Source organism: Ixodes scapularis, unplaced genomic scaffold (assembly GCF_016920785.2).
Source record: "Ixodes scapularis isolate PalLabHiFi unplaced genomic scaffold, ASM1692078v2 PGA_scaffold1__304_contigs__length_218370807, whole genome shotgun sequence".
NCBI lineage: Eukaryota > Metazoa > Arthropoda > Arachnida > Ixodida > Ixodidae > Ixodes > Ixodes scapularis.
The window spans coordinates 135,990,213-136,015,721 of NW_024609846.1; the positions used below are offsets into that span (position 1 = coordinate 135,990,213).

General features: G+C 45.3%; 1 protein-coding gene across 1 annotated transcript in view; it reads right to left on the minus strand.

Annotated features, from left to right (window-relative positions):
- LOC115316166 (neprilysin-1-like) overlaps positions 1–25,509 on the minus strand; it is a 146,462-nt gene that overhangs the window by 15,088 nt on the left and 105,865 nt on the right. The window contains exons 7-13 of the mRNA XM_040216205.1: positions 19,702–19,809; positions 7,417–7,509; positions 7,205–7,335; positions 6,345–6,582; positions 5,722–5,820; positions 5,570–5,647; positions 5,153–5,265 (exon numbers count right to left, since the gene is read on the minus strand). Of these exons, the coding sequence (XP_040072139.1) occupies positions 5,153–5,265; positions 5,570–5,647; positions 5,722–5,820; positions 6,345–6,582; positions 7,205–7,335; positions 7,417–7,509; positions 19,702–19,809 (860 nt within the window). The remainder of the gene's footprint in view (positions 1–5,152; positions 5,266–5,569; positions 5,648–5,721; positions 5,821–6,344; positions 6,583–7,204; positions 7,336–7,416; positions 7,510–19,701; positions 19,810–25,509) is intronic.

A 25,509-nucleotide genomic window follows, 5' to 3' on the forward strand; every position in this document is an offset into this window, starting at 1 on the left:
CCCCACTGGACACTAACTCCCCCCTGGACATACAGCGCATTCACAATGCACCGATTGGTGCAATTGCGAACGTTGGTGCCGGTGTCTATCAGGACTATACAAGGAGCCAGAGAAAATAAACAATTTAGCTTCGTTTGAGACGTCTTCTTTGCCTTTTTGTCTTCGGCATCAACTTTTTTTCTTTTTCCTCACCTGTGTCTCGGGTTTTGAACATCATGATTAACTATCACCAGCCTGCCTGCTCATTCCCAATCTTTTCATCAATACCCTTTCAGTGTTCCTCTAAAGGGACGCTGAACCTAAATCTGGATTCCACAAAATACGCGGCAAAAGCGTGCAACGGGATGCTACAAACACCATAATATCACTCATAGAGCGATATCTCGAATGGAAGACCGTATTTTTTTAAAAAAAGGAGGCGTATTTGACGGAAATGTCCGCGTCATCTTTTCCTGAGAAGAAGAGGGAACGGCCTCACGTCTTCTCCGCTTCGCCGCCTTGAGGGGGCAAAGCTAAGAGAGGAGGAGGAAACGAGATATCTCTACGGTCACGCGCCTCGTCGGCCTGGTTCAATCTCGACCTCTTCTCCAAAAATACGGCCGTCCATTTGAGATATCGCCTTACGAGTAGTCTTGTAGGGGTCGTAGCGTCCCACCTACATCACCTGGATTGTGTTTGTGAAATCCAAATTTCAATTCACCATCTATCTAAGAAATGAATAATATGGCTTTATTATCTTCGCGTTTGTTTATTCGCGACTCGTTCTTTCGCACGATCGGCTAATGGCTGAAACTTCTAAGATATATGCCACGGAACGATAATAAGGCGCTCCGCACTCTCCGGGCGTTTTTAAGTCTGTCAATGAGGAAAGGAACGATATTCGCTGTTTATTGTTTATGCTAGTGCAACAGAAGATTTAAAGATGCTTTTAACACAATATATTGGCTAAGTGAAAAAAAATACCGAGAAGTAGCCACATGAATTATGTCGCTAACCACACGCCAGAAAGCTGTTTCCCCTTCAAACCTAAAATAAAGGCTATGCTGGAAACGCAGTCAAGTTGACAAAAAAGCAATTCTTAAAAGATATTAGAAGGCGTCTAACACTGCCTGTGTTTAATTGGGAAGCAGACGGGACCACACGCAGTGGCCCTAAAGTTCAGCGACACCAAAGCAAACTTGCTGTTTTGCTTGTTCCTGGAATAATACTCATCTATGCAGTCAAGTACGTTTGTCGGCGTCATTTTCATTTTCCTCTATATTAACTACTTACGAATCGTTCCGTTAAGCTTGGCAATAATCACGAATAACACATCCATATTTTTAAGAAAGATTATAGTTGCTTGAAGCGACTTGAACAACCTGTCTGCTAAACCGTTCTATTTTATTGTGAATATTGAGAAGGCCAACATATCAGTAAGACAACACACATGAAAACGGTAAGCATGTTTTGGCTACCTCTATAATTTTTCTTTATGCGCTTTATTGCTTCTGGGAGCAAGTTGATATGCACGAGCATCGGTTTATAGGCAAAACTAGGTTTCCGCTCTTCTGTTCAATATTCAGCGTATCTATAGAAATGTGTCCGTTTTGTGTTTGAATGTACGGGGACGTGCATATGTCTGAGTGTATCTTTGCGAGGAGTGTGTGCGACCATTTTGGCGGGCGCGACAGCGAGATGTTCTGCACATGCGATTAGCTGTCACTGCCCAACCCCGTACCTCAAGCGCATCGGTGCAATCAGATAGATATACGGTAGAGAGTTGAATACTCGCAATGGGGTTTTTAAGAAAGATTCATGGAGTCAAACTAAGTTTACTGCCTCTGAAAAACGTACACCAAATGGCAGTACAGCCAATATCAAATTATTCATTTATCGAATGAACCCTGAGGGCCCGAGGGCAATATAAAGGGGGAAAGCATATACAAAAAAAAACAAAACAAAAAAAAACAACAACAAAACTGCGATGCATGAACAATATAAATAAAATAATAAACACTCAAATATGTCATGGACCATTCCAAGGATGCTTATGCGATAGCATTTTTCAACAGGTTAGTGTTTGTGATAGTAGGAATGGAAATGGACAGGTGGTTTATTTTTATGGTACGCGAGAAAAGAAGAATCTGGGAAATGTGGCTGTTAATTAGCTCTGGAATGCGTAAAAAACACGCTTGAAAAATTATGTAAGAGGACTAGGAAGTCAGGAAAAATAATACACGCATTCATTAACTGTGCATGCAAAAGGTTTCACAAACGTCACCGAGCCGAGAAAGAAAACACGACGTACAGACCTTATTAATAAAAAGATGAACAGCCAACAAGCGTAATTCCAAGCACTATTACTATATGGTTAAAAAGGAGGAGGCGGTTCAAGAGTCACTTATTTTTAACTTAAGACCCTATGCACACATAGAAATAAAAAAATAAAAAAGACACGCCAAAAATGAATGATTCTGCTTGCCTTCTCCGACATACTTCGCATTTTACTGCATAGAGTCATAGCTGCTACAGACTGCCACCATACTCAGTGTGCTACATTGCAGAGCAATAGTAGCACCCCAGTACCTAGACAAGTGAGGGCGCCTGCGCGCGTAACAGGGTGCTCGAGTGAGGCGTTGTAATAAAGAAAGAGAAAAAAATATTCTTCTTGAGTAAACTTTGTGCAGAACATCTCAATTTCTTATCCCGTGTTACACTCCACAAGCAGCCCATGCATCTACTTTTCTGCACAACACTCGAAAAGCCAATCACCGCAACTTACGGAGGCAGCTCTGCGAATGATGAAGCCAAAACTTATTTCTAAAAAAAAAAAAACAAAAAAAAAAACGCAGTTTGAGTTGTGACATTAAGCAATGCAAGACTTCAGGCTTATGCATTGCTTAATGTCAAAGCTCAGGCGTTTTTTTGGTCTAAGCACATGTTTCGGCATCGTCATTCGCTGAGCTGTCTCCGAGAGTTGCGGTGATTGGCTTTTCGAGTATTGCGCGGGAAAATAAACGTACGGGATTTTTTTAGATTGTAGGAACAGTGCAAACCCTATCGTTATTGATCTAGAAATTTGCACCAAAGCTTCTTACAGTTGTTTTCCCGCTAAGGGGATTAAGTTGACGAAACAGCTGATGGGGAACCATTACTACTTTTAACGCCTCTTTACTTATAGATGTAGTGCGAAAACAATGTATTTTATCTTTGCGAACCACCATTAATGTCCGGGTGGCCAAGTCCCAAATGTGTTTGCTGTGACCTTCACTAAAAGCAGCACACTCTACCGGGGAAACTTTTCTAGTAACTCTTCTAACTTCTCCGTATTGTGAAACAATTATGCACACAAGACACGAGAAAGCAAAGGAAATGGCTACTGTCTAGGTTATTTAGTTAGGTTCCTATGTTCGAAAGGGTCAACAGGAACTTCTCTAGAATTAAAGCATAAATAGGCTAATAGTGGCCGGTAAGTCATATAATGCGACTGGTCTGCTGTTACGTAAAATTCATATCGTGGTCTGAAAATTCCCCAGGAGGAAATCATACAGGAACTAGCATGTGCTTATCGCAAGTCTCGCAATATTCGGTCATGTTTTTATTTCTTTGACAGCTGGTGTGCTTAAAGGAACCATGAAGACGATTTTATTTATTTCTTTTAAAATGGTGCTTTCGTGGTTCTTGGGAACATAGCATGCTGGCCAATTTTTTTTAGACATTTGTGACGCGTATTTTGTGCCTACAAAAGAAATGAAGAAATCGAAACTGAACAATCTCCATTCTCGTTTCTGGGCCTCCGAAAACGGAGGTAACCTAGGGAGTGACGTCAAGTGTGAATAATCGGTATCGGTAGAATCTAGGAGATCAAGATTCTGGTTATTGCGGTGGGTTATAGCAGCGCGGTGGCGCGGTTCTTTGGTCGAATCTGTCAACATGGACGGCAATACCGCTCTCGCGAGCGAGTTCGAGCTTCCGTTCAGTGACCCAACACACGCGGAACGGGAGGAAGTGTGTGGTGGCCTCCGCCATCACCCGACGGAGACCGCCTAGCCGGCAACGAGTGGCCCGCATGCCGAAGGACAGGGACGCGGGGCAGATGCCGAGGGGGAAGCGGCAGCGATCGGGCCGTCCCGGGTACCGGTTACTCCACGGTTGGCGCTCCCCAAGAAGGAGAAAATAAACAGCACCATTTTTGGTTTTCACCAAAGTCGGACGTCCTCTTTTCGTTGTCAAAGAACACGAAGAGCAACCCACACGTGAAAACTAGCGTCGCCCGAACGAATACTCTTCAGTCGACCGTTAAAACAGCCATCTACAGCGAACAAATTTGGCATGACTACCATTTTGCAGAATCTTTCGAGTACCATGTTCTTTTTTTTATCTTATTTTAATTGCCCATAGTTGCTCGTTGCCCGTTTCGTGTCCAGCGTAGCAAAGAAAAAACAATTATGCTGCTTTATTTACGGTTTAGTAATCATCTCCGGTCCAATTTGTACTTTTCATGGTTATTCAAGCGGAAATTAGAAGAGTATTTCTGAAAATCGCGAACCAAAACGTGACCGAGGGCACGACTCTCGTTTCGACCAATCTCTGACGCGTCTCTTGTGACGTCGCGCTTCTTGGCCCCGCATCGGTCACGTGAGCTCCGCTTGCTTCTCCCGCAGCTCCCGGAGCGTCGCCGCGGTCGATCCCGGTACGATTATTACTGCGACTGTTTAATTTATTTGCGCGGCACACAAGCGCCGGTTTCGGATGAAATTCGGGCAACGTGGCCTGAGGCGTGTCTGGAACCCAGTTCAATCGCCAAAAAGATGTCCGAAGTTGCCTTCATTGTCCCTTTAACCCATGTTGAGGAATATAGAGAAAAATCTCGGGTTGCGGACCAAAAGCCAATTGATCTTATTTTGTTTCTTGAAATTTTCCCATCGGAGAGGAACGATATTTCCAGCAAAATAAGTTAAGAAATCTGATATGCTCATTAAATGAATAGGAAATAACAAGTCATGGTCGCAGTTTAAGATACATTTATATATAAATACAATAACTGAATAATTGCTGCAATATATATCCAAACCAATTTCTTAAATACCACCAGCTCTGAGCACTGCAATGGGGTACAATGATACCTGTAAATATTTTCTTTTTAAGAAATAAAAAAAATTATTCTTACTCTTGGCTCCGATTGTGGGGCCTGTGCACCTTCTGTAATTTACGAATAGCATTGTTTTTCCTGAAGCTCAAGTAAGTATCAAGGAAAGGGTCCTCTAGTGATACGTTCCCAACCTGCATAAAACACATTCAAGTCCGTGCATTCACTTAAAAACGCTTTCCAACCGTGCCTCTAACAATAAATTTCTTGATTTTTCTCATAAGATCTTTATACATTTGCGCTTCCTAAAAATGGCATTAATTCCAGAAAACATTGTTGGGCTACTGTTAAATAAATTTAACCCAAGAGCGAAACCCAGATTTAAGCAACAATTGCATATGGATATATCTGTGCATTTCTTTTGTGTATTTGTCTATGTGATGAACTACTCAGATACATTAAAGACAGGTAAATAGAATTGTCCGTCAATATGCTCACGTGTTTATAGGTCTCTCTTAAGACATCTTCTTGATGTATTTCTTCTGGGTAGCCTATTTTAAAAACAACATTCTTAAGCTGAAAGCAAACAAAAACATTATTTACTATATAAATCCGTCAAATATTTTAGTTCTGATTTCCGGCCAAATTACCTTTTTTTGTGCCTCTTCTTTGGTCTCATTGTCCATCCATGTGTAATTTCGGATAACAGCTCGAAGAGCGTCTCTAACAGTTTCGGCGATAGACTCAACCTGAGAATAGGGGCATATTTCCAGCCCGAGAAATGTTTTTTATGACGCTTGATATGCGTTTCGAATTTTACACATAAATCATTTACTGCACGCAGTGAGAAAACAAGTACAGATTATTTCTGTTCTAAAGGTGCTTGCGGCAAAATGCCAAGTCTGATAGTGCCTCTCATTTTGTGCGCATAAACTCACGCTACGTATATCGTGGCATACCCGTGCTAAGCCACCACAATTTTTTTTTACATTTCTGCTGTTTTATGTAATTTCGTTACGTATCAGTAAAGTTCTTTATGATTTATTTATTACTGCATTAGCCCAAAGATTTTTTAATTCTCTCCTGTCGGCTACATAAAGACGCAGCAACAACCGGCATCCTCGTTCACAATTCCCCCTCTCCACGTCGCTATAGACACCTCGGACGTTTCCAATCAAGGTTTGGAAAAAAGCAAGCTAACATCTCTACTGTTAGCTTTAGTGGGAAAATATTATTACAAAACTATTGACCATATTATTTGTAGGGTACTTACATCTTTTTTTTGTGCTGAATTAAAGTACTTATCCACATACAACTTTCCCAGCCCGTAGCCGATTATTGGCTCATACGGATCGTTCAATGCGCTGACGCAATGTCTCCATCGCGGTTCTTGTCCCTGGAGGCCTCTCCACACTTTGTTGAAATTAAAGTTGAGTGTTGTCATATTATGTGAAGCAATCGGTCCTAATTTATACAGAAGTCTCCATCCAAAATAGTTGTTCACTGTCACCCTGAGAGAAAAACGGTAGGTCAAATATTTCTGACAGGCCTATTGAGTTACCATGCCGAAGCCCAATCTTCGCCACCTCAAATACCCGTTTTTTTTCTTGTTTTTTTTTTTAGTTGCGTCGAATTTAGAAAATGTTACTAAATGTCATGCGTATGCAGGCAGAAAGTTTGTATTTCAATAGGTCTTTATTAATATTTTAGGCAATATAAAGTTTAAAAAAACCCGGTGCCTCGCAGTTTTTTTTTTCAATTTTAATAACAGCATGAATGTTAGTAATTCTGAGCAAACGTCATCGCAGAATAATTTGTGCATACTTATTCTCTAGTATTGCGAGTGCCTTAAACACGCATAACATGTTTAATTAGTACTTATAAATAAGCTCTTGAATTCAATATTCAGCAAAATAACTTGATATATCATCGGGCCGACAGGACGACTTGGTTTCGAAAACCGCCAGTAACGACTATTCATTAAAAAAATGTTAGTTTCGACCAAGTTGTCAAAGATAACTGTAATTATTTCGTAGACAAGCGCGTAAGACATATTGTTAAAAAAATAATTCCAGCACTATGACGACGGCTTCTATTGAGGTTTAAAAGATCTTGTAAAGCCTTTTTTCTTACCCAGATGTTTCATTGAGCAACTTCATAGCTCCCGTAAGGAATCTTTCATTGAAAGCATTCACCTCTTCTTCTCCGGTTAAGTTCACTGACACATCTTGGAAGATATCCTTTAGAAGCTGAAGCCACCCTTCCTGGCAAAACAAAATATCATAAATGCTTCCATCCAACTTGTACACCTGCTCTTGGATAACTATTTCTAATCTAAAGCTTACTGATTTTAATTTCCTATCAACATCTTTCAACTTTGTGGATGGCTCGGGCTCCTTTTCAGGTGGGTTTGTAGATTCGTCACTTCTTGCCTGGAGCTGCAATGTAAGAGCAGATGATCATCTTGTGAACAAGGAAAATTTTAACAACACCAATTTTGCATCTATCAAGTTTCAAAGGATTTTGACCATTAATATTACTAAACGGACATTTGCTGTACTTCAGGAGTTTCGCTTCGAGTATCAGATGTGAGTCGATCTTTGAATTTGCTTTGAGAGTTTTAATTGTATCTCATAGTTTAAAGTAGGTTTAGTCACTTTCAACTGCAGCGATTTTAAACGAATTTGCGCCATAAATGTTTGGAATATTTAGCCACATATACCTCTGGCGAATTTGCTGAGTGACCAAGGGATGTATTCGTAGACATGTACAACCCGCCTCCGACAAATTACACTTCTGGAGATATATATACCGGTTTTTTGTTTAAGCTTAACAGATTTGTTTAAAAAAGCCGTGAAAGTTAAACTTATGCCGCTTGTGGAGGTGAGTTATACGGCCAGGGGGACATTTTATAGGGGGCTAATTGTAACAATCTGTCGTCTAATTAATTAAAATTTGTTAATTAACTTTTTAGTTAATAAAAATAGACATATGGTTCCAATTAGAAACTTGCTCAGCGTCATCGAAAACCACTAAATCAGTCATTTTCAGAAAGAATGTCGGCGCCTGAGAAGGTAGTATTGTACTAAAGTTACCACTCGTGAAGCAGCTACAAGGCTGGGGCTAGATAAGAGACGGAAAAATCGCGAGGGCGCCTTATCTCAACCGCTAGCTTTGTACCTGCTCCACGAGTGGAAATTTTCGGGCATTACTACGCTTCTCACGCGCCGAAAGTCTTTCTGAAAGCGACTGATTTAGAAGTTTTCGATGACGTTGAGCAATTTTCTAATTGGAACTATATGCCTATTTTCATTAATTAAAAAGTTAATTAACGAATTTTAATTAACTAGTCGACTGATCGTTACGATTAGCCCCCTATATTATGTCCCCCTGGCCGTTTAACTCACCTCCACAAGCGGCATAAGTGTAACTTTCACGGCTTTTTTTAAACAAATCTGTTAAGCTTAAAAACACACACACACACACACACACACACACACACACACACACACACACACACACACACACACACACACACACACACACACACACACACACACACACACACACACACACACACACATATATATATATATATATATATATATTTGTGTGTGTAGGTTATCCCAGTGAACGAGCGAACTCTTTATATGCTGCTCTGCTCATTACCGGATTGCAGCCCCGCATAAATAAAATTCGTCTTGGGCATATGAGATACATAATATTGTGTAAGCGGTGAGAATATTTTCAAAAATATCTGTTAATAAATTCAATAATCAAACTTTAAAGCATTTTAGTGATATTAGGGGACATTAGAAACGCCTCTTTTGGAATATTTATCTTGTTCAAAAAGGGGCTAGACGCCTTGTTCATTGCATTTTCCTAACAATATAGCTTCTCACTATATTCTAGTCTACAAAAATGACAGTAATTAGCGATGAAATAACCAATGTTAAAACATACGTTTAAACAGATGAGCCCGAGTTTATGGCTCTAGCGGCACGTTGTCTTTCGATGGAGTTGCGTTATTAGTGATATGTCCTGAGTCGTAATATCATGTATAGAAATTTAATGTAGTATTTTTAGCGAGTAAATCGCATATCTTAATGCATTCACTTAAATGCTGATACATTTGAGGAAACGTTGCTTGATTTTTAGCTAGGTCGATAATATATTCTTTTAAAGACAGGTTTACTAAGTTGAGTTTATGGCGACCACACTGTTTCGCGCCCCTTTTCTATACAAGATTACTAGATTGAACTGCGTAGGTTTATTTCAGCATAGCAATACAGGTACGTGTGAGTCGTGCCGTGTCTGGTCGCGATCTGGTGGAGAGAGGGTCCGCGCGCAAAAGCGGCGGGCAGAGTCCAGGGTCACCCGGCGGCTGTGGCGATGATGATGGTATCACGACAACTACTACACAAGCACGCGGATAGCCGCCGTCTTAGATTTTTTTATATGTTGTTTTGTTTCGCAAAGCGTGAGAGCTAAAAACAAAAGCCTGACGACCTCGCGAACATTATAACTCATCCGTTCGCGGGACTCAGGAGAGAAATATTGCCGCGCGCGCAGCTGGCCAAGTAGGCAGCACAGCCGTGGCCTAATGCTTATCGTGCTTGCCTCCCACGCGAAGAGCCAGGGCTCGATTCCGGGGAGCGACGCGTCTTTTATTTATTGTTGCAATTTAATCGCCTGGTAAATTCGAGAACCCTGTTGCTTCTTCGAGGTCCGAATGTTCTAGTCACCGAACGTTCTACGCCGAATATTCTAGAAACCCACGCGGGTATATAAGGGACTCCGCATGGCGAGCCGAGGTCAGTCTCGCTCCAGCGCTCGATCTTGCAGTTTCGCCGACATTGACGCCTGCGACGCTAACTTACTTCTATATTGCTTTGGGTGCGAGTTCGCCCGATCAAACGTTCAATTTCTTCAGTTATTCTTCGCCTCAATATTTGTCATTCATGACATTTCGGTGGAGGTGCCGGATAGTGTATCTTATGCCCGTGAAGCGTACACCTCCGAAGACATCCCGGCCAAGTGATGTGCTCAGCACCAGAAGACTACCCTTCGCCGAAGACACCGAATCCCGAGCAGGCCGTCGCATCCGGGGCCTACGTTCAGAGTGTGGTCAACTGCCAGAACCATCGAAGAAATCCCAGTCAGCCATCAACAGCCAGCCCTCGCAAACTCCGATGACCCCTTCCGTCGTATTCCTGCCTGTCGCTCCACGTACACCGACCCCCTTCAATGGCGACGTCTATGAAGACGTGGAAGATTGACTTCATCACTATGAACGCGTGACGCGGCACAACGGATGAACAGCTGAACAATGCCTGCAAAACCTCTACTTCTCCTTAGAGGGAACGGCAGGGCGCTGGTTTGAGAGCCATGAGGCTTCCCTTACGTCATGGGACACCTGCAAGGCGGAACTCCAGGGGACTTTCGCGAACCAGCAACTACTACAGCGAGCGAAAGATATTCTGCAAGTAAGGACCCAAGACCCCAGCAAAAAAGTCACCAGCTTCGTTGAAGACGTCCTCCGCCTGAGCAGTCGCTCCGACCCACAAGCCACCGACGAGAAAAAGCTGCGGATCCTGATGAGAGGCGTGAAGGGCGACGACTTCGGCGGCCTTGTTCGTAACCCACCAACTATTGTCAACGAATTTGTTGCCGAGCCAACAAACATCGAGCGTGCCTTGTCGGTCCCACCTAGCCACTACAACCGACTCGCCGGCACGCCTCCTGCATCGACTTTGGCATCTCTCCGATCTGACCAGGGCGGCATCGGCGCTAACTACCTGTGGGAAATTGTCCGGGACATCGTCATGGAAGAGCTCCGGAGCATTCTACCCGCTGCTGATAGCTCCGCCATGATTTCCATCGCCGAGGTTGTCCGAGAAGAGGTTCAGCGAGCCTTACAGCCAGAAAATCCCGTCACCGTGACCGCAACGGACGAGCCCACTCTGACCTACGCTGCAGTAGCTCAGAGACCGGCGTCAGCTGCCCGACAGTATTCGACACCGCCTTGACGTGACCTATCAGCGCCGCAGACCCTCCGACGTCGGGAAGGGCAGCCGCAGCTCGTCCGCACCGAACAACCAGCACCTAGGAAGACGGATGTGTGGCGCACGGCCGATGACGACCGCTGTGTTATCACTGCGGCGAGGCCGATCATGACTACCGAAGGTGCCCGTATCGACAAATGGACCCGCAAGGTTTTGCGCCGAGCGACCCGCGACCCCGCCTTGGGGAGCGATCAAGGGATATCAAAGAGTACCTCCGACGACCTCTGTCCCCACTGCTGAGTCCACCCCGAGGTTCCCGTTAACATTCGCCTCGACGTGCACTCTCGCCCTTCCGCCGCTCTTGTCAGGACAGGTTTTCCTTCCCGTCTCGTCGGGAAAACTATGTGCGGCAACGCCATAAGGTGGCGTTGCCGAAGACGCGTCCGAAGCAAAGAGCCTCCAAGAACGACGGAGCCCTCCCACTCTACCGACGCTACGCATCACATCGACGCCCCTGTATCGGGGTCCAAGAACTTAAACGTTATTATCGACGGCCACGACGCGCTTGCACTCGTGAACACCGGAGCAGACCACTTCATCTTGAGTGGGAGGCTCTCGCGACACCTTCGAAAAGTGACAACGCCGTGGGAAGGCCCTTAAATACGAACGCCGGTGGACACCTCATCACAACACTCGGGAGATGCACTGCGCGCGTCGAGATCCACGGTGAGACGTACCCTCTGATGATCGTCATTCTGGAAGACTGTGCGCGCCACCTTATCCTCGGAATGGACTTCCTCTGCGAGTATGGCGCAGTCATCGACCTCGGAGCAATCCGGTGGACGCTACGAAAGCCTCTTTTACAACCGAAGGAACCCAAAGCGACTACATCCACGGTACGAGTCCTCCCAAACCTCGTGAACTTACTGCCGCGGTCGAGTGTTTTCGCACCTTTCGGGATCACCGAAGCTTTCTGCGACGAAGTTCTGCCTGACGGGAGCCTCATGTTGCTTCTAGGAAGAGGAATATGCGTCGCAAGAGGAGTAGCTGAGCTTCAGAATAGCAACACTGTGGTCCTCGTCACGAACTTCCAAAATGAAACGCAACACCTCACAAAAGGTGCAGCCATGGGCCACGTGGAGGAACTCCGATACCCCGCTGAAATTGCCGGGATGACTGACCAATCCTCGACACCTCAGTACGGGCGTACGTCGCCAGCGCAGCTCGACATTGACCCTAAGCTTCCGGGCCCGAAACGACGGCAGCTGGCTGACCTCCTCGCCGAATACCGCGACTGCTTTGCGACGTCGTCGAAGGTCCGCCAAACCGCCGTTGCGAAGCACCGCATTGTTATCAAGGACGACGCGCGCCCTGTGCATCGACCGCCGTACAAAGTCTCCGTTAAAGAACGGGAGGTGATCCAGGAGGAAGTTCAAGAGATGCTGAACAACGGCATATTCCAACCTTCAAGCAGTCTATGGGCCTCTCCAGTCGTACTGGTTAAGAAGGAGGATGGAACGCTTAGGTTCTGCGTGGACCACCGGCAGCTGGACGCGATGAAGAAGAAAGGCATCTATCCACTCGCCCGCATCGACGACACGTTAGACCGGCTGCGCCACTCCCGTTACATTTCATCGATGAACCTGGAGATCGGCTACTGGCAGATCGAAGTCGACGAACGAACCGAGAGAAGACAGCTTTCGTCACGCCGGATGGACTGTACGAGTTCAAGATGATGCCCTTCGGACAACGCACGGCGACAGCAACTTTCCAGTGAGTCATGGACACCGTACTGCCAGGACTGAAGGGGCAGAGCTGTCTCGTCTACCTCGACGACGTCGTAGTGTTTTGCGGCAGCTTCGACGAGCACTTGCGACGACTCCGAGCTGTTCTCCAAGCCATACGGACCGCCGGACTGATCCTCAAACCGTCAAAGTGTCGGTACGCCTATGACGAACTGAAGTTGCTAGGTCACGTGATTAGTAAGGAAGGCCTTCGCCCAGACCCAGGGAAGACTCGCGCCGTCGCTACATTTCCAGCGCCGACAGCCAAGAATGCCGTGCGAAGGTTCCTTGGACTATGTGCACACTATCGGCACAACGTTAGGTATTTTTCAAGGACCTCCGCACCGCTCACAAACTTTACGAACGACGTTGAGAAGCTCGAATGGGCCAAGGAGCAGCAGCAGGCATTCGACGAGCTGAAGCGACGACTCCAGCCTCCTTCTGTTCTGGGAGATTTCAATCAGAATGCGGAAACCGAGATTCACACAAACGCAAGTAACGCAGGACTTGGCGCGGTACTCGTTCAAGTGCAAGAAGGCACCGAGCGTGTCACTGTCTACGCTAGTCGGACACTGTCCAAGGCGGAGAAAAATTACACCACGACTGAGAAAGGATGCCTTGCGGTCGTCTGTGCAATCACGAAGTTTCTTCCGTACTTGTACAGGAGCCCGTTCCGTGTTGTTAAGGACCACCACTCGCTTTGCAGGCTCGCGAACCTCAACGACCCTTCAGGACGCCTCGCTCGATGGCGTCTCCGCCTACAAGAGTTCAACATGACTGTGGTCTACAAGTCAGGCCGCAAGCACAGCGACGCCGACTGCCTGTCCAGCGCCCCCGTCGAAACACCTACCGGCAGCAGCGGCGACGTCAAGAACGAGTGCTTCCTACACTCAGTGAACACCGACGGCATGGCACGACGTCAACGAGACGATCCTGAGCTGCGCGAAGTGATAGAACACCTGGAAGGGCACGGGTGGACCATACTACGAGCCCTGCCGACCTTCGCCGTTCGACAAGGTGTACTCTAGAAAGAGAACTTCGGGGACAACAACTCGCCGTGGCTGCTGGTAATCCCGTCCAACCTTCAAGAGGAGATCTCTCAAGCCTGCCACGACGACCCGAGGTCTGGACACCTTGGTTACAGCCGGACACTCGTCTGTATTTGTGAAAAGATTACTAGCCCAAGCTTCCCAAAAACGTCCACCTATACACACGATCATGCCATGAGTTTCAGCGACGCAAGAAACCTCCCCCGAGGCCGGCCGAACTCCTGCAGTCAATTCCTCTGCCGTCTGCACCCTTCCAGTAGATGGGAATGGATCTGCTTGGCCCCTTCTGCCGTCGATGTCGGGGAACCGCTGGATCGTCGTCGCCACTGATTATCTCACGCGGGACGCCGAAACGAAAGTCGTTCCTTCAGGAACTGCATTGGAAGTCGCCAAGTTTTTCATCGAATCCATCGTCTTCAGTCACGGCGCTCCCGAAGTCCTGATCTCAAACCGTGGATCATCGTTCATGGCCCAGCTGACGCAAGAAGTCCTTCGTCTCAGCCACACCAGCCTTTGTCGCACCACGGCGTACCACCCGCAGACCAAAGGGCTGACGGAGAAACTCAACAAGACCATCTCCGACATGATCTCCATGTAGAGTCGGGACAAAAGTTTCCAGGACACGCGAGCTGCGACTGGAACGCATCGCTCTGCCATCTGCCGGTGGGCGCCTGGTTTCGAGATCACAGAAAAGCGCATTCGCGTACTACTGTGCCTACCAAGATGTGCACTTTCCCGCTCTTCTGCGGCGCGGCGCCTAACTCGGAATCGGGCGTGTGGTAACGCCTCAGAGATAGCGCTTACTGACATGGCACCTATCAAGCAAGAAGTCACGGCAGCTCAACTGAGCGATGAGCTCAACTGGTTATAAAGCAAGGTGCGCTGACACGGCGAAATGCGGCGCAATGCCCCAGGTGGTATCTCGAGTTTCGGAATGTGTAGCAGACGCTTGTCAGCCGCCAGCGCTATCTCCGAGGCGGTACCACGCGCCCGATTCCGAGTTAGGCGCTGTGCCGCAGAAGAGCGGGAAAACAGATATGGTTTGCAGGCAGAGTAGGACGCGCATGCGCTTTTGTGTGGTCTCGAAACCAGGCGACCCGCCGGCAGATGGCAGAGCAATGCGTTTCAGCCGCAGCTCGCACGTCCTGGGCACTTTTGTCCCCGACTGTGCGTAGACGTAGAGCATACGACGTGGGACGACATTACATTCGCCTACAACAGGGCCGTGCAAGAGACCTGCGGTTTACACCCTTTCAACTGGTTCAAGGTCGCAAAGCAACGACAATGCTGGACGAGATGTTACCCCTTGAACCGGCTGTCAACGGAAGCGACGACGCCCAGGGTGTTGCCCAACGGCCGGAAGAAGTTCGTTAGCTCGCCAGACTCCGTATTAAAGCAAAACAAAGTGTCGACACTGGCCGCTACAACGTCCACTTCCAGCCCAGAGACAGGGTGTGCGTCTGGACACCAATTCGCCGCCGTAGTCTCAGCAAGAAACTCCTGAAATGGTACTTCGGACCCTACAAGGTACTTCGTAGACTTGGAGATCTAAACTACGAGGTGATGCCCGACGAAACAAGAACATCATCACGCCGCCCACCACGACCTGAAGTCGTGCACGTCGTGCGCTTGAAACCGTACTACGCTCGATAGGACTGTAAACTTTGTGTTCCAAATGACTCTTTAGTCTGCTGCTCTTTTCATCTGCTTTTAGTGTGTGTTGTATCGGGGCGATGCACTTTTTAAAAGGATGAAGTAATGTCGCGCGCGCAGTTGGCTAAGTAAGCCGCCGTCCGTGGCCTAACGATTATTGTGCTTGCCTCCCACGCGAAGAGCCTGGGTTCAATTTCTGGGAGCGACGCGTCTTTTATTTACTTTTGCAATTTAATGTTGTGGTAAATTTCCGAATCCTGTTGCTTCTTCGAGGTCCGAATGTTCTAGACGCCGAAACTTCTACGCCGAATATTCCAGCAAACCCACGCGGGTACATAAAGGACTCCGCATGGCGAGCCGAAGTCAGTCTCGCTCCCGCTCTCGAGCTTGCAGTTTCGCCGACATGACGCCTGCGATGCTGACTTACTTCTATTTTGTTTTGGGCACAAGTTCGCCCCATTAAACGTTCAGTTCCTTCACTATTCTTCGCCTCATCATTTGTCATTCTTGACAATATAGAGGGCAGTTTCACGTGACGTATTTCTGACTCAAATTCACCCCTGTATCTATTGTGGGAGGGAACTTTCGCCTGTGCCTTTCCCCTGGAGGTAATGCTTTTTTTAGCTCCCATCCGGAGTAGCCTAGAGTCACAAAAAAGCCTCGGAAGGTACTCAATATTTTACACATTTTGGTCTTTATTCAAAGTTAAGTTCGAGCCGGCACTTCAAACGTCGGCTGATCTGCTGTCAGAATTGTCCCGGAAGTTGGCCCTTCCGAAAGAAAAATGAAAGCGGAATAAGCCTTGGTCATTCCATGCCAAACGTAATGGGCGGTGATACCGAACATTAAAGATTTCTTTGAAAAACATCGTTGTTGTTTGGTAAGTTCTAAATGTACTTTCGCGAAAATAATTTTCTATAAATAAAAATTCGATCACGTGAGCGCTTTTTGAATCATCTGCAGCGAGTCCGAACTCAATGTTAGTTGAAAATCTCCAAAGAATCTAAGTAAATAAAATAAGTTATATAGATTACTTTCACATACTTTGCTGAGATTGTAATTTCGTATGATGCCAGAATTCATATTACGCTGGAGTTTTTTTTTTTTTTCAGTGTTTCAGGAGAAAACCGTCAGAACACGAGAAATGTCGAGTATTTATAACGAAAAGCACTGTTGATATTGAAAATGATTGAAAAGCTTATATAGGCGGGGTTGTTACAATACGTTACACTTACAACTATTTTAAAACAATAAAGCAAAGAACTTTCCAGAAAATGGAACTCAATTACCAAAAACTCACGTTGGATCAAGCTTCAGACAAGAATTAAGCATAGAGGCCCATCTTATAAAAATATGCCGAAGTGCCCATTATGGACATTAGTGTGTTCCCTTGCAACAAAGCAAAATATATTGGAGTTAAATTTTCTTTTAAAATAGAAAGATATTATTGTTTCTGAGCACCGACGTAACTGGTTTTTGTGGTACCGAACTATGCCTTCAATGAACAGAACAAACGTGCCGCTAGGAAATTCAAGACAGGCCAATGCCTTCGGACCCCAATCGCATCGAGGTTATACCCTACATCGCATGTACCTTGAACTACGTTGTTGTGGATTAAGTAAAACCAAATAAGACATGTGTCATGTCTCGAGTTACAAACGGTGCGATCGTGTTAATCAATGCAGGCAGGGTACAGCTCCATGAAAACCAATTACGCTGGTGTTGAACTTTCAAAAAAAGTTTTTCGTTTAACACAAACTTTAATTTGATACTATTTTCTTAATTAGAAAATAACAAGCTGATGTTCCATATGTGCCATCCCCAATATTTTTTTTTCAGGAGAGGCTGGATGGCTAATTTGTGTTTGAATTCCAGAAAAAGTAAGTTTCTTGTAACTTTGAGATCTATTTTAGGAAACCACCTTGTTTCATAATTTTCATATAATTTTAAGCGTAAAATAAAGAAACCACCCAGACCAAGTACCAGTTTAGAAATATTTAAGGTCAACATTGCTTTCTGTTTTAAATTCTGAGTCTGTCTGGTGTTCCTACTTGTTTACTCCAGAAAAAAAACTAGGCAAAAAAAAAAATAAAACCGTATATATGAACTCTGACATCACATGAAAGAACAAGTCCAGGAAAGTATTTAATAGTAATTAATAGTAATAGTAATAATTAGTCATTTATATTTTTCAACAGTTAGTATCTAATGGGTAGTTTTTTGTTCTCTCTGCAGAGGTTTCAGTGCGGGTTCACGCGATAAAGAATAGTAAAACAGTTTTGTGTCGGAAGTTTAATAATTAACGAACGACCAGGATTAAAAAAAGGCGTTGGTCGATATCAGCGTTTGGGAATTTTGGCTCTGGATGACCCATCTGGGTTTATGCGGCCAAACGAGTCCCCTGTCGGGCTTACTGAGTTCTGTCGTCGGCAGAGCCACGCGCTATACTCCCTTGTTTTACCGATACACAAATTAGCCATCAACTATACGTCTACGCAAGCTAATGAGGAAAATGGCAGTCATTGTTATTAGCATGGCCACACTCGGTTTTTCGGAAGTGGAAAGATGTTTTCTTAAGCCTCTAATCCCCTATGTCACCCGGCACATCTGAGCTCCATAGCGGATGGCACTTCACTCCCATTAGCTGGTTTAAGAATCACGTGACCATAGCGAAAACTAAATGGTGCTCTCGTCGAAAGTCACGGTATGAGTCTAGAAGCGCATTTACTGACCCAAAACGTATTTTACGTATGCTGATTTCGCCAGGTGTGACCGAAGTTCTAACGTCAAATTTGTTTCGGACAATTATAAAGGCTTCCTTTCGTACGGTAACACAACACTAATGCGAAAGCATTAACTATCCCGCGGAGTTAACCGACGGCATCAGTTTTTGAAGCCGCGTCAAGCGGCACCTAAACTTTCCTGTTCCGATGGAGAGAAGCCTGTCGTCTGTAGCAGCGACAGGCACGTAGCCAGGTGTTTGTTTCGGGGGGGGGGGGGGGGGGGGGCGGGGGGGGGGGGGGCGCCCATGACGAAATGCTGTATGAGGGGGAGGGGAGAGAGGAGGTCCCAGCAAATTGGAAGATTTCAAGGGGGGGGGGGGGGGCGGGCCCTATGGGCCACCCTCCTGGCTACGTGCCTGAGCAGTGATATGATGGATAGTCTCCTATTGGCTGGCGCGCGTGATGGTTTCGAGGAACGAGGCTCCCATTGGCTCTCGCGGGGCGTAGTTCCAAGGAACTCCACCAGAGAAACTCTCTCCGTGGCGGCGCAGCGCAAGCAGCGGCTCGGCCGCTGGTAGGAGGGAGCGGCTGGCAAACTCCGGAGAGGCTGCAGGGCCCAGCTCGGGCTCAGCGCGGCGCGGCACACTTGACGAGAGCATCGCGCTCGGCCGTCGGCCTCTACCGTGGCAGTACCGAAACGTGGGCGTCCAAGCCAGTACGCCGCAGACGATCTAAGGGAGCGAATGAACGACATTCATGCTTTCCCATCTTGCGGTAAAAGTTACCTTCCCATTCTCCGAACCTCGTCGCTTTCCCTTTCACTATACGTAATAACTATAATTGTAAACTCTATAAACGTCCTTCCCCCCCTCCAAAAAAAAAAAAAGAAAAAAAAAAACTTGTTTAAAATAGCTCGTTTGGGGACAGCACTATTAGGCTCGTGCAATTCTAACACGAAGGCCTAGGGTCTTTCCGTTACTGCTCTTCACTATTGAAACCATCATACAACTCTTTTGTAAACGGTTTTCGCTCGCCTGACTTAAACAGCATCTGGCGTAATTAACTGAATAAAACTTAGCAAGATCTAATAATTTGGCGGCGGATATTTTTATTGAAAAACGTTTTATTGTCAATATAAAAACTAAACAAATTGCCTTGTTTTTTACTCTTAAAAGTGTAATGACATGTCGGCATCAGGACTATGCATTGCACCTGGGAAGTGCGATATAAACTAAAATATTGGGTGGGAAATCTTCGCTGCTCTTGTACTCAAACTGTTCAAACTTTGTTTAATAATCGTAAGCACCTTTTGACTTACCTTTTAGATCAATGGTGTTGAGGAGAAAAAAGACTTAGCCCGTGAAGAAATCTGAGATAATTTCTATATTACTAGTATTGCTGATTTGAGCCACTTACCAGTTCAGGCTCTATTGTTCTTGTGGTATCGTTTTCGTCATAATAGGCGTAATCATACGACATATTATAATCTGAATAATCGAACTCAAACTTGAGGTTGTAGAAGTTCTGGCGACAAATCAACGAAACTATGATCAAACGCATGACAAAGAATGAAAGGCAGAATTAATCATACTTAAGAACAATCACAATTGCATTATGGTTAAGTTGACTGTCAGTTTATACATCACAAAAAAATTAGTGCCGCGGAGGCAACATTTATGTGCGATGTGCCAACTATTGAGTTAAAAAAACTTATTCGTCTGAAACTCGGCCGCTGGATCAAATCTGCACATGCTACAATAGCTCGTTCTAAACTTTTGAACTTTTATTTCGTCTCCGGAGTGCAGAAACGACAAAGTGCTTGGTATAATAGCAATATTCAACGAAAGATAATCGCTTCACCAGTTCACAGAAAAATTTTGATTACCAACGATATAGTAAAAAAAGAAACCCGAAATAGGGAATGCTATTTCGGGTTCTAATAAAATGCGAACACTGTTGCTCAGTGTTCGCATTTTATTAGAACCCGAATCCACCTGAAGCATACGTGAGAACTAAGAAAAAAACTTCTCATGTATGTCTGTGAGTACCCATTTACCCTTTGGGTGGAGCAGCATTTATCCGAAGCCATTTGCTTCGCTTTTCGCATTTCGTTAGTACACCAGTAGTAGTTCCCACATATATATAATAAAAAAAGAAGGTACTTCGAAGGTGACTGAAATGATAACTTAATTTTTGGCTGTCAAGCACTTACATTAGAATTACAATTGTGGTAACTTGTAAACGTTTTTCAAATACCAACTTTTCACAAGCGCTTCACATTTATAATTATGTCATAAAACTTTATAATTATATAAAATGCCCTTTTAGTTGTATAAAACTTCAATAAAAGACCACTGCAAGTTTTTTTTTCAAAAAGGCACAAAGACGCAATAAATAAAATTAATGTTACATCAAATGTCATTGCGTTATATGACACGACTCTAATATTAAAATAGACACCGGTTGCGGTAATTTTGCTTTTATCAAAATATACAACGTAAAGAAATATATAACCTCACAAAACAATTTCCCTAGGCGGCTGTGAAAATTAGTTTCTTGGTAATTTCCTCGAATATTTTCGGTTTTCGCCTTCTTACGGAAGAAATATAAGTAAGCAACAATATTAATCGTTGTAATGTAAATTATGCTTTATTTTGCCGAACTACCTATGTCAAAACTGAACAAGATATACCATAAAAGCCGATCATAACCAAATGGCGCTACCATATACCTAAACCCAACGTCAGCCTCATTCATCTCAAAGAACTGTTGTACAATAAGTAAGTAGAAAGAAAAAAGTAAAGTTCATCTACTCGTGCAGGGAGACTGGACAACAGACATATATATTACCCTTTTTGGGTGACCAAAGAAGGATTGCACTGAAATGTATTTGAAAGTAATAAAAAAGTCTTGGGAGTTTCAAAACATTTAGCTATACACCATTTCATCTTTTGATAAACCGCAGTTGAAGGCTACGGGCCTCCAAAGCTAAGTTAAGCGTCAGTTTAAAAGTGGTGTCACTTGTCTCATCGGTATTGTTTCAGTGCACAAGTTAGAATGACGCTGGTTCGAAGTCCGGCGTGGACGCGGTGCGTATAAAATGATTTTGTCTGCTGCATTCGAAAAAATTGGGACTTCCTGTATTTTGCACAGTTTGCTACACCTGTTCGAGTATATTTCATCTTCGTGGTTGATACCTCCTGATGTACCCAGGCTATCACGTAACTGTGGCGTCCCCATTTTGTGAATGGGATCGCTGGAATAGTCGAGCGGAAGCAGGCTCCGCAGGAACTCATCGCTTCCCTCCTTGTGCCACACAGAAAACTGGAGACTTTTTTTTGACGCCAGGAAACAGGTTGGCCTGGACAATGGAGCGTCGACTCCTACCTGACGGCCTTGCGCAATGTCTCGCCTGCATACACTCGCAGGCCAGCGCTCGTGTGTCGAATTCCAAAGTGCCGATGCCGACTGACTAACTTTGTTAACACTAAACCGCAGAGAGCTTTTTGTAAGTGACTGACGAAGCACGCGCGCTGGAACGAAGCTGTTTTGGTCCTCCTTACAACTCCACTAAAGGCATACGGCACTGACGAATAAACATCTTTTTGTCGGCGACGCCAGATATGCTGCCAGTTGCACTTTTCTTCGAAATTCACCATATCTCAGACGTTCTTTGGACGATCGCTCTTTATACGACTCGCCCGCAGGGTGAGAACGAAGTTTGTAGTACACGTTTATACTAAAAAAAACAAAAAAAAACACGAAAAACAAAAAAAAACCTGTGCTTGTTCTTTCCCGTGCAACACTCGGACAGCCAATCACCGCAACTTACGCATGCAGCTCAGCGAATGACGATGCCGAAACATATGTTGAGACCAAAAAATACAGTCTAAATTGTGACATTAAGCAATGCAAGCGTGACGTTTTGCTTTGCTTAATGTCACAACTCAGACTGCGTTTTTTTTTTTTTGGTCTAAACACATGCATGTTTCGGCATCGTCATTCGCTGTGCTGCCTCGATAAGTTGCGGTGATTGGCTCTCTGAGTATTGTGCGGGAATGTAGAGTCACGGGCTTTTTTTAGAGTGTAGCAGCACGATCTGTCCCGCTTCTTTTCCAACACTCAAAGAAATGCCTGTGCGTCCACTTACTCGCAAAACACTTAAAGAGGCCAATATCTGCGATCTACGAAATCAGCTCAGCGAATAATGAGGCGGAACATCCGTTTAGACCAGGGGTGGCCAAACCGCGGCTCTTTGCTGGTCACGGTGTGGCTCGCGGATGCCTTGTTAGAGCCCCCCCCCCCCCCCCCCCCCCCCCCCCCCGCCTTTCTCCGCGTGTCCCCAGGAAAGAAGGAAAGGATTTCAGAATAAAGAACAGCTTGCATTTTGGCAGCCACCCCATGCGTACAGTCGCCATACGCACAGTCCAACCGCTTTTCACTCGTATGTTTCCACAGATCCTGGTTCTTTCATTGTTCAAGAGAGTTTGCCGGACCCTAATCGGAAAGTCATCAAGGACAGGGACTGTCAAAACATCCGTGCACTTTTCTTGGGGTCGAGGAAATGTTCTGTATCGCGGCCTGTGTCACTCGCCGGTGAAACTTGTCCCCTTTAGGTAACGGTTGTTCCCTCCATATCGCTTGTTGTTGAAGGTCGCGGAAGGCCGGGTTGACCTCATTCATAGCTTCCACTAGTCACAGACGTTATGTTCAAGTTCACAAAGGACCAGGAACAATATCATTGTTGTATTTACCGGCTTGCAGCTGTGACCCGCAAGCTGCTTAGTTACGCTTTCAAGGAAGGGGGGGGGGGGGGGGGGAGAGGGGGTAACTAGGCATTGGTTGAACATGATTGTAAACCTGAGGCTGGGGCAGAAAGAGAACACAACAGAATGTAGCAAAAGAGGAGGCAACGTCTCGATTGAGACGTTACCTCCTCTTTTACTACCTCCTGTTGTGTTCTCTTTCTGCCCCAGTCTCAGGTTTACAATCATGTTCAACTTACACCAGCTCGCCTGCACTCTGACTATTTTTTAGGCATTAATGTGGTTTCCTTTGCGGCTCTTAGGCCGGGTCAGCCTGGCCACCCCTGGTTTAGACCTAAATATGAAGTCTGCGCTGTGGCATTGCGAAATGCAAAGCGTCATGCATGCATTGCGTAATGCCACAGCCTGACTTAATTTTGAGGTCTAAACAGATGTTCCGCCTCATCATTCGCTGAGTTGATTTCGTAGAGTGTAGAGATTGGCTCTTCGAGTGTTTTGCGGGTAAGTAGACACGGAGGCATTTCTTAGAGTGAAGGGTGGATTTTTTTAATAAAGACTGTCTGGAAGCGGACGGGCGAAGGAAACATCAGCACCTGGCAAAGGCGCGCCTGCGAAGTTGAGAGCGCAGTTACATTTGTCAGGTGACATTTAAACAAAGAACAAGGACATACACTCTAAAAAAAGCCCGTGCGTCTGCTTTCCCGCACAACACTCGTAGAGCCAATCACCGCAACTTACGGAGGCAGCTCAGCGAGTGACAATGCCGAAACATATGTTTAGACCACAAAACGCAGTCTGAGTTGTGACATTAAGCAATGCAAGCGTGACGTTTTGCATTGCTTAATGTCACAACTCAGACTGCGTTTTTTTGTCTAAACATATGTTTCGGCATTGTCACTCGCTGAGCTGCCTCCGTAAGTTGCGGTGATTGGCTCTCCGAGGTTTTGCGGAAAAGTAGACGCACGGGCGTTTTTTAGAGTGTATTAAAGATTATAATATTACTTTCAATAAATATTTAATTTAGTTTCAGTTTGCACATAATAACTTTTAAATGAAAACTTCCATCTTGAGGAAAACATTTCTTTTTGCAGTACATCACATCGCGAATGGTGCCATGAGCGTTGAATAAACGAACGTGACTGCAACGACAATGTTCCCAACCAGAAGCGTAATTTCTCCAAGCATGCTACGAATTTATTTATTAAATATCACGCTTGAAAACTTTATTGGTACATAAATATTGTATCACTTGTGCAAAACATGAACATTACTTTAAGGGCAAAGGCTACGCTCCTTTTACTATCGAACTCTTTGACGCCTACTCTGCGATGCCTAAGAATGCGTTGCCAGTGCCGTGTCACAGCTCCAAGCCGCCCACTGGGGTTCAGCAGAAGATGAAACAAAGTAAAGTGTTGCTTTTGAAGCCAGTGCGACATATTTGTTTATGCCTACTTCATGTTTAAATTTCCCGTTAAGACAAAAGCGCTAGCTTTTTTACGAATGTAACTGACGATTGAATCAAGAAAGATCGGCAGCGCAAGAGTGCAAAGAAGTTAAAATGGGGTTTAAATGAGTATTTGCACGTGACGTCAGTTTACATTTCTCTCCTCCCCAAAAATAATTTCACGACAGATTCCAAGAATGGTATAAAAACCAAACACAGCAGAGTCGATATTGCATATTATTCATTGGAAATTTGTTTTGTTTCTCTAAACATTCTAGTCAGTAATTCACTTCGAACTGGACAAGATCACTACGGCTAAAGATATATCTTGATTTTAAAGTATTTGACTAAAACGACAGTGTCAGCAGTGCCGTAAAAGTTTACAAAGATTGCTGAGCTTTTCGGTGGTGCGTGTGGAAACACTAACTATCCTCAATCTTGTCTTTAAAAAAGAAACGTAGTTTATTTCCACACTGGCGCAGCTTTTCGCGATCTTTTTTGGAGGTTTAACTAAAACAAAAATTAACCTAAAATTAACAAACGAATTACTAAAATGACGAAATTCTGGAATTTAGTGTTTAATTGGGGGGGGGGGGGGGGGGGGGGGGCTGGTTAAAGATCCTTAACGAAACCAGTTTTATGGTAAAAGTTTCCGTAACTGTTACCGTACTCTTTATTTTTCGGTTAGAATCCTTCGGATGGTGCGGCCGCGTATATCGGCGTTCTCGGAAGACCCCCCCCCCCCCCCCCCCCTCCTCCCCCCCTTCGTCTTCGCGCGCACCGGTGGCCGACACCCGACATGCCCTTTGGGGTCCACCGCTCTCCCTTCGCCAGACGGAGAGATGCGCTGGGAGGGAGTGACGGAAGAGAATGACACGATGAAGCCCGCGCAATAGCCGATTGTGCGTGTGCCCTGCCACACGCACATGCCTACCCTGAACAAGAAGACTCTGGAGCAGCCGCCAGGACGGATGCCAATATCGTATGTAACAATCAGTTCAATAAATTATGCGG